This window comes from Lepisma saccharinum, chromosome 24 (genome assembly GCF_977018435.1).
Source record: "Lepisma saccharinum chromosome 24, izLepSacc3.1, whole genome shotgun sequence".
In the NCBI taxonomy this organism is placed as follows: Eukaryota; Metazoa; Arthropoda; class Insecta; order Zygentoma; family Lepismatidae; genus Lepisma; species Lepisma saccharinum.
In genome coordinates, this window is record NC_139252.1 from 44,787,905 (window position 1) to 44,798,224 (window position 10,320).

General features: G+C 38.3%; 1 protein-coding gene across 1 annotated transcript in view; it reads left to right on the forward strand.

The window, feature by feature from the left end:
- Positions 1 to 7,781, forward strand: part of LOC145977947 (large ribosomal subunit protein mL62) — a 28,401-nt gene extending 20,620 nt beyond the window's left edge. The window contains exons 4-5 of the mRNA XM_083110286.1: positions 490 to 659; positions 7,537 to 7,781. Of these exons, the coding sequence (XP_082966412.1) occupies positions 490 to 659; positions 7,537 to 7,627 (261 nt within the window). The 3' untranslated portion in view covers positions 7,628 to 7,781. The remainder of the gene's footprint in view (positions 1 to 489; positions 660 to 7,536) is intronic.
- Positions 7,782 to 10,320: the final 2,539 nt, after the last annotated feature.

A 10,320-nucleotide genomic window follows, 5' to 3' on the forward strand; every position in this document is an offset into this window, starting at 1 on the left:
TTCGAATTACATGAACATTACTAAAGGAAAAAGCAACAAGCGTCACCAATGACAACCAGGGAGCTCACACAATGGTTAGGCAATGTCACCGACTTTGACGTCAGAGTTACGGAAAATTCCACGTTTCGACTGCTTACAGCGCCATTTTTTACCCTGGTGGCGAGAATTGGAACTATTTTTTTTTTTTGTATAATTCGCGAGCGCATTGCTTCATTAGCATATCTACGAAGTTTCAGACTGCTACTCTCATTACAGCCCGTGCTGTACCACTCTGAACACCGTCACTTTAATTATAACCACCTGGTATATTTTCATTTCAGATTTCAATAAACAAGACATATAAGTATATAGAATTAAGTGAGTAACATTAGAGGTTGCAAATTTTGTGATTTTCTTGCCCATATATCCATTAATTATCTTTAGTTAATTTTTAAAATTCATCACGACATAACATACATTTTTCAATGGTGATTTGATTGTTTTTTGCAGAACAAAACAAAAATAACAAAGGATGGTTTCTTAGTGATTCGATCTGATGTGACCCGGTCGCAGCAGTTGAACCTTGCTGATGCAATGGAGAAACTACGAAGTACCATATGGAATGTAGAAAAAGTAGGCTCTGAACCTTCACCAGAATCTGAAGAATTGAAAAGACACAGGTGAGTGAGGAATGGAAATTGTTTCCCCATCTTATCTTTACACCATACAGCTTGTTCACCTTGTATGCACTTTACCATATTTAGCATTTATTTAATGTTGTCTATTGAAGATTTTAGTTATATAAGATTTAATGAATACCATGTTTTACATCAGTCTCCAATATTAGAGGTCACAAGTCACATGATGGAACCACCCAATTTTCATTTTGGTGACTATGTGATTGAAATTTCTAGAACTGTGATGGAAAAATTGAATGTTATTTTGAATCTTTCAAATATATATTTCTATTTGGTATATTCAGATTTATTTCAGTGGGCCTCCCCGATGGCGCAGTGGTAGCGTCGTCGCCTTGTAATTAAGGAGTCCCGGGTTCGATAGCCGGTGGAGGCACATAGTGGTTCGGATCCCACTTTAAACTGTAGGTCCAGTCCCGATTAGCCTCTCTGTGCATAAAGTGGACTTAAAACAACAATTCAATCAATCAGATTATTTCACAATAGCTGACCAGACCATAACACCTGTGGTCTCTCATTTTGGTGAAATTCAGTACAGTACAGTTAACTGTTATGTATCTGGTTTCAGTTTTATAGCTGCCAAAACTTTTAGTGATTTCCAGTTTCCTTCTGTTCCTGAAGGCTTGAGAAAGTGAATGAGTGAAAGAGCAAAATAACTCTTCTAAATCATTGCCTTTTTGAAATTGCGCAACAGTGTGAATCACACTTGAGAAAAAATATGACATCACACTAAGAAGTCAATAAAATATGAATTACACTTTTGTGCCGAAAACATGGGTTACTAAAATGTGAATTATCTTTGTGGTGAGGGAAAGGTACAACACCAAGATAAATATTTTTAAAATAAACTTGAAGATGGCACCTAATTTACCTAGTAATAAAGTTGTTTTGTTTTCATTCCTTCTTTAAATACAGTATACTTATGAAATTATTATATATATTTTTTTAAATCACTGAAAACTGGGAATTGAAGGGCTCGGGTGTAAAACATGGTAAGTGACATTTTGGTCATTTTGAAGTTACAATGTGCATCGTGTAGTCCATCGTAAATGGAGTCGAATCGTACTCGAAGTGTTTTGTTTCGTCAACAGATGACACAGCCAGACATGTTGAAAGTTATGGTATCTACCATTTGTTTCATGTACAAGTATGGTAAGTAGCAAAGATGGCGGCGAAACGGATGTTACTGAATTGCAACGTGTCAGAAAGTTCGCGAGTATTGAGGCAACAGCAAAGATGAGAACGAGTTAGAAAGTGTATGATTCCCATAATAACCCGGAATATGTACCACCGAGTAAGAATGAGGAGGATGAAGAGGTTGCCAATCAAAAATGCGACTAAAACTGAGCATGGCCACGTACATTCTATTTCATGTAAAACGTGGTATCTACTGTAGATACCGTTGTTTACATGCAGCAGTGGTCATAATGGCAGTTTCAAATTAAATTGTACTGTCGTACCTGGATGTGAACTGCGATCTAGTAAAGAAGCACATACTTTTCTTCTACTAGATATAAATAAGTGTAGTCACATAGAAATTCGTTTGATTTTTAATGGGGTATGCTGCTTTAAGATATCATGCCTTACAAGCAACGTCAAAAATGGATTACACTTAAGGAATATATAATTTGATCTTAATCATATCAATTATTGGGAACAGTTTAATTTTTTTATAAAATATTTCTTTCATAAATCTTTAATGCGCATTTTAAAAGTTATGATATTTTAATGGTGGACCTAATAACATATTTGTAATTTAATTAACTTTCGTATTTATGATATGTGTGACTTTGAAGAAAGCAAATTATTTTATTGTTGATATTGCAAATATGTCTTCTTCTTGGTTCGAAATTATAACTATTTTAATCCATAAGAGCTAAATATCAGTGAAAACTATTAAAAACTTAAGCCCAGTGTACATTTGAAATCATTCTTTACAAACCTGTCCAGTTAAAGGAAAATACAACAGAAAGTGTAGAAGGTCATAATTGTGTCTTCATTGATTTGCTTTATTTTACTTCGTGTCTTGTGTCACTTTTGGCTTATTTGCGAAGATGGAGATGAATGATGGTATGATGAAATTGATGAATAAGCACTCAAAAACATCCATGCCCAGGCTGGGATTCGAACCCCGAGACCCCTGGCATTATAGCACGATTTCCTAACCACTCCGCCACAAGGCCGGTAATTGTTATCTTGAAGATAGAGATTTAAACTATACTAGGGATGGCCTTTTCTAAAATGAAATTTTTCATTTTTCGAGAAAAAAATCATTTTTCATTTATGGAAAAAAAATTTCGTATCTCGCTTTCTTGTTTTTCGAAGAAAAAAAATAGTTTTTCATTTTTTTAATAAAATCGTATTTCAAAAGAAAAATTGTTTTTCGAAATTTTTTCGTACTTCCACTTTTCATTTTCGAAAATAATATTTTTAGATTTTCAGTTTTTCCTAAAGAAAAGAGGCCATCCCTATTTGATGTATAAATTGCTTATTGAATCACAAAAATCTAATATTGCCATTGAATGCAAGTTGGATAGCTTTGTATCAAGAGAGACTTGTGAATCGCATTCTGCTTGGCATGCTGAGATAATAAATAGAGCCTCTGTGTGTGTGAAGTAGATATGTGAAGCTGACAAACCTCTCATATACAGGGTGTTGCAAAATACCTGTTACAACGCTTGGGAGGTGATTCGACAAGTAAAAACAAGGAAAAAATGCCATGTGAAAAAATGTCGAAATCGGCACCGTTTGCGAGTGACAGGCGTGCGAAAATCGCCTCACACCATGTGTAAAGCACAATAACTCAAGAAGGAAGAAAGATATCAATGTCGGATTAAAAGAATACAAAGAAAGTCGTGCCTGACGAATACAATGGTGCAGCAATTGAAGCCCAGTGTAAATTGCGCAAGGGGACTCTCAAAGAAAATGGGGAATCCCCTGATGGAAAATACAAGAAATTTACTACTATTTTCTACATAATGTTGAGATCGGAATGTAGGCAGTAAAAAATGACGACGTATGTCCACATGTCCCACTACTGCTGGGACACCGTCCCACACTCGGGAAATAGGAAATTCACCCAAAAATGACGCTATGCCATCAGATTACGCTGAGATTGATTTCAGCTAATTGATACAGAAAGCCCCACTAGGGGCACTGGGAGTGTAGGTCACCTGTTACGTATTAGCGTTGGTGGATACTACATAGAGAGTGTAGTCGACCGTTGTTCTTCCTATTTGTTCTGCATGTCGCAGTGTGGAGTTTAGTCTGGCTTGTGTGTGTGTGGTTGAATTGCGCCAATGAATATTACACGTAGAGTACGTATTCCCGTGTTCTTTCTCGGTTTGCAACAACTGCGTGTGACATTACGTGGGTGCTAATCATGGTAGTTGTGACCCGTCACTCGGAGGGAAAGTACCCTGTTGCTGGGCAGTTCTCGAACAGGACAATGGTGGAGTACTCTACCCACGAGCTTGCTGATATGCATCTCGTTTATGGAGAGGCAAACCGAAACAGCCGTGAAGCACGGCGTTCGTATCACGAACGTTTTCCCAATAGGCGGTTACCAACACATGCACTCTTTCAAAGACTTGATGCTCGACTGCGTGAAACTGGATCTCTACTACCCCGTTGGTGTGATTGTGGAAGACCCCGCACTGTGCGGACTGCAATTTGCAGACGAGTTGTTGGACGCGATACGAGACCGTCCTGACACCAGCACACGTGTCATTGCTCGTACTCAACAAACCCACCATAGCAATGTGTTCCGCGTTCTTCAGGAGGAGGGATTGCACCCATACAAATTGCATAAGGTGCACCACATACTGCCCACGGACTTTCCCCTACACATGGATTTCTGCCAATGGTACGTGCAACAAACTCTTGCCATTCCAGATTTCCCAACAAGAGTTTTGTGGACCGATGAGGCAATATTCACCAGGGACGGCATGTTCAATAGCCACAACAGCCACGTCTTGGATATGGACAATCCGCATGCAATCATTGTGCGCCATCATCAACATAGGTTCGCAGTGAATGTGTGGTGTGGCGTAGTAGGTGACCACTTGATAGGCCCGTACATTTTGCCCTCTACTTTGTGTGGTGGAAATTATCGGGTGTTTCTACATGACGTATTACCTGAACTTTTGGAAAACGTGCCACTGGCAGGTAGACAACGTATTAGGTTTCAACACGACGGCGCCCCCGCACATTTCGACCGGGGAGCCAGGGCCTTACTCAACGATATTTTCGACGATCGTTGGATTGGGAGGTGTGGACCTTTACCGTGGCCACCTCGTTCCCCCGACCTCACACCACTGGATTTCTTTGTGTGGGAAGAAATGAAAGGCTCGTGTATGAAACCCCTGTGGAAAGTGCTGAGGATCTCGTTGCTCGTGTTAGTGCCGCTGCTGGTACAATTGTTGACATGCCAGAGGTATTTACGCGTACCAGACAATCAGTGCTTCGCCGATGCCATCTTTGTCTTGAAGTCAATGGCGGACATTTTCAACAACGTCTCTGAGTATACCGGTGTTTGTGATCCCCTATCAGCACCGCATAGTGTCCTTTAGTGAAAGGTGCGAGTGAAGATGCTGGATATCGCTGTACTTCATACCGTTGATCTGCATGTGCGGAGGTTGTGCGCTTCTCAGTGGAATCCCTTCCAGATGTGCTGTGCCTGGAAATGTTACATGCCTTCGAGGATTACCCACTTTCTTTGGGGAGCTCTCTTGTAGTATATGTATATGTACAGCCTGACGACATTGTTTAACTTTTGTTTCTCGTACTGCAAAGTAGTGTGTCAACATTAAGGGATTGAAAACGTTTTTTTATGATTTTCCCGTATTTTTTTCCATTTGGGATGGTGTCCCAGCAGTAGTGAGACATGCGACAAATTGTTTTTTTTTCATCTTCGTACCGCAATGTGAACCGTGTACAACAGGAGATTTGCAGTTATTTTCCTATTTCCCGGGTGTGGGACGGTGTCCCAGCAGTAGTGGGACATGTGGACATACGTCGTCATTTTTTACTGACTACATTCCGATCTCAACATTATGTAGAAGATAGTAGTAAATTTCTTGTATTTTCCATCAGGGGATTCCCCACTGTCTTTGAGAGTCCCCTTGCGCAATTTACACTGGGCCTCAATTGATGCACCATTGTATTCGCCAGGTACGATTTTGTTTGTATTATTTTATTCCGACATTGATATCTTTCTTCCTTCTTGAGTTATTGTGTTTTAAACATGGTGTGAGGCGATTTTCGCACGCCTGTCACTCGAAAACGGTGCCGATTTCGACATTTTTTCACATGGCATTTTTTCCTTTTTTTTACTTGTCGAATCACCTCCCAAGCGTTGTAACAGGTATTTTGCAACACCCTGTATAAACATTCTTTTACGAATATTGATCTCCATATAGATATAAGGAAGTTATTTTTAATCACAGTTATTCAGAACTTATTTTTTTAAATACTAAAGTAATAAAATGATGAAATCTACTTTTCTAATTATGTTCATTTCAGTCATAGACACAGTAAAAACTTGTTACAACAAGTAGCTCAGGTATTGTTTATTGAATAAAATTATTATTTTTAAAGGCTTTCATTTTTGTGTTACAAATTGTAATGTTTGCTATAAAAAGTCTAATGTCAAAATATTATTATTGAACTGACATCACAAGTTAGCGTGAATAAGTGAAGTGTGAATCATATTTGCTGTAAATAATTTAGAAATTTATTTTAATTTGTAAATCAGACTTTTATTTAAACATCAACTTTCAATATCTCGAAACCTGCATTTTGTCACTTACCATGTTTTACACCCGAGCCCTTCAATTGATACCAAAAGAATGGAGTTTGCTCAAGTGCAACATCATACAAGTAATCTAGTTCCTGTACAGATTTCAGCTTAAACTAGTTATGATGATCACACTTGATGGTTTAATTTTATTAGAATATATGCTCATAAATGTGATTGACGCCCATTTTCTTATTTTTACACAAAAAAAAATGTGGGTTAAAGTAATAAAAAACAGCAGCTCTTCTAAATTTCTCTCTATCATAGCCTGTCTATAACATTAGTTCGATTTTAATGCATGTCTCAACTTCACAAATTCAGTAGCAGATTAACAACTTTTTTTTCAGTTTATGATAGTGTTTTATTTTTTATTTATCTTATCCAGTGTAGAATTGCTAATTATAAAAAGAAATAATGCATTTTAATTTTTGGTTGTATAGTTTTGCCTATAAGTTAGAATTGAGATGAAGTTGATTAGATCATATAAAACAAGTCTGTGTTTATCATTAGTCAATACGTGGCAAGTATTATGTAGAAGTTCACCCCTGATGCCCCTATCCAACAGTAAATTTCTGTTCAGTTTTGGGTCAAATCCACATTTGAATGGAGATATTTTTTCTTCGTCTGTAATTGTTATCACTTTAACTTCGTTCGTGGGTTTCTATGTCTTGTTTTGCTAAAATGTAGTGTCCCTCTTCTAAAAATGCTCTAATGACTTGGTCTGGAAAATTTTTGTTCTTGGTTTGGAAAACCTGGAAAAGTAAGGGAATTTTGTTTTTACAAAATTGTAGAAACCCCGCTAGAAAAAGGTGAAACATTTGTAAAAGTAATCTATATTTGATTACTTTGCTAGCCATGCATTGATCTTATTTTTCAGTGTTGATGAAATTTTCATCCTATGACAATTTTTAAATATTATTTGTAGATAAGTATTGCTTTCTTAATAAAACCAGGTGATGAAAATTTTAACATGTTTCTCAATTATTTGCTCCTTTCATTTGCTAAAACAACCTCTGCCTGAGAGAGATGGAGAAACGTTCATTAATTCCATTGTATTACTTCTAGGCAAGAGAAGAGAGCTCGAGAGAGGCTGATTGAGAAGAGGGTAAGATCAACAACTAAACAAGATAGGCAGAGTCCACAGATACATTTCTAAAATGAGGAACTTAAACTTTAGATAAGAATTTTGTACATGTAGAACATGATTTAGCATGAAGCAATACTTCCTGTAATTTATGAAGACTGGTTGGCCATTAAATTTCCATAATAAGGCTCTTTCAGTGTGGAATAAATGTTATTTTTTATGTAAACATATTTTTATTTTATTTTAACCCTTCAATGTGTTAAATATAATAGAAATTAGTAAGAGAAGTAGGGGTGTTAGTAAATATAAACAAATCATGGAAATGAGATATATGCAGCAACCTGACCATGATTGCAGTGCCTTGAATTATCCAGCGAGTGTACTGTATTTCCTTCATTTATATAATTTGAATATAACTATAGTTAAAATTCACAGCTGTTCAGCACAAATTGGATGTGCAATTATAATGTTTCAATGCTCAAAGTTACCAAAGATGGACAAAGTACAAACAGCACATGCTGCTGCTTTCCCTACATTATTGGCAATCATGATGTGCACTTTCTTAAAAGACACAATGGTGCTGCAATGCTGCACTGGGTCACTCCAGGGTTTGTTATCAAACACAATATGTTCTACAGCTCTTTGGAACCATAACATTTGCATCTCATCAATACTGTTTGCTACCTAACTGTATTGTTTTACAAAGTACCTGTGAGATTACACCTGTCTTCTTGAATGCTTACATTCTGCAAGAAGCTAAATAATCCCGATTCACACTGTGTCACATGGCCAGTTATACAAAGTAATTCTCTTTTCTGTCAATTCTGGATAATTCCTACATGCAGAATTCCTCTTTGCTAGTGTTTTCTCATTTATATATCTTACCATCACAGGAGATACTAGTAACGTGAAATCATGAATCTGAAATAATGGAGATCATATTCAACCATTACCTGGAGAAGACCATTACGGAATTACTACATTACACCATGGCTGTGCAGTCTAAGGTGGACTCAGGCTATGGAATACAAGCAGGTTCGAGTCTCCTGGGGATAGCGTAACAACTTTTCTCCTGAACTATCGGCGTATGTATGGGAACGGTGGCCACCCACCATTGTGAGGAAATTGGAATGCTACAGTGGAACACCTATACCCAGGCCGGGTCTTGAACCTGAGACCTTTGTTGGCAAGATCGAAAGTCAACCACTTGACACACACTTTTTGTTTGTCAATGGTCAGGTCAAGGTAAGCTATAATTTCTTCCTCATCTGCTTTCATGGAGTACTGGATGTTCATTACTGAAGTAATCAGAGGTTTGCACCCTTTCTTTCTTTGATACCACCAGCACACCCAGGGAATGAAGTTGTCTCTTACATATAATAATATAATATACACTCCTCACAAAAAGTTTGGAATATTATTGTGTTTGGCATATGTCGGTGAAAAGATGAGACGTCCACCAGACAGATACCATCTGTTGTTGAATTCCAAGGCTGCGTGTTATCTCCTATTGTCTAATATAGAAATATACAAAACTTTTTGTGAGGAGTGTAATAATAACGTGTGGTGCAACAGCTCATTGAGGGACCTGAGCCTTGCTCTCACCTGATTCTACTCATTCAGTCACCCAAGGTAGAAGATCATCCAACCAGTTTACAGGGTGATGTGTAGTCGGCACGAACTTCCAGTCATTGTGGCGGCAATTACGGAGCGCAGTTGCTCCTGCACTGTGCTAATAGCCCCGTCTAGTTGGCTGCACTTTATGACACTCTGAGCAGTGCAGGTGTATCCAGTGCAAGGAAATTCTGTTCAACCAACTAGACGGAAAGCAGTGTTCAAGTTCAGAAGATTCAACAAATGCCTGCCTGCTGCTTTAAATGATCATTTGATTAGTTAGCACAAACCACATGACCATACACTACACTTGCACTGGTCCGGAAGGTAGTGCAGACACCAAATACACTACTTGACTTGAAATCAATGAACTAGACGACTCTGTGTTGCACCGTGCAATCAACTAGACGCTTCGGTTACAGCACCTTGAATAATGTAGTGTGGAAAACGGCACGAAACGTTCACGTGGCCCCGGCAAACTGTTCTAAATTTGCTGAAAATTTTACTTTCATGACAAATATTGCAAAATAGTTTTTCAGTTAGAAACACTGTTCTTAATTTGAGTGGCACGAACCCAAAACCACATTTCTTTCTCGTTTTCCTGGTTCTAGCTATAGTGGATGTCAGTGTACGAACCTAGAACTTCGTTGTTTCTCGGAATTTTGAGGGAGCGGTCTTTCCACCCCTAGCAGTCGCAGGTCAACAACAGGCAGGGTTGGGCGTTGAGTGTTGCCGTTGCGTCCAAACAATGTTTTGAGCTTGAGAAGATTGAAGAACGACCGCTTGTGCAGAGGTAAACCACATATATGCAAACAGTTACAACTGGTCCCGAATCAGAGCGCAATACATGCTAAATAAGTATAATGGTGGCAAGATGCCGCATATCTCCGGGTAAGTAGTATTATTCGCACCAAATATCTATTCTACTATTAAAACAGTCTAAAACACGCAACGTGTTAAAAGTAATTATCTTCACAAACTGTACGATTTCTCGAGTCGCATATTTTTCTCGATATCGTGAAGACAGATTTTGAGAATCCTCCTTAACTAACGATGCCTCCCCGATTGCGCAGTGATAGCGTTGTTGCCTTGTAATCGAGGGGTCCCGGGTTCGATACATGGGTGGAGGTACACAGTGGTCCGGATCTTAC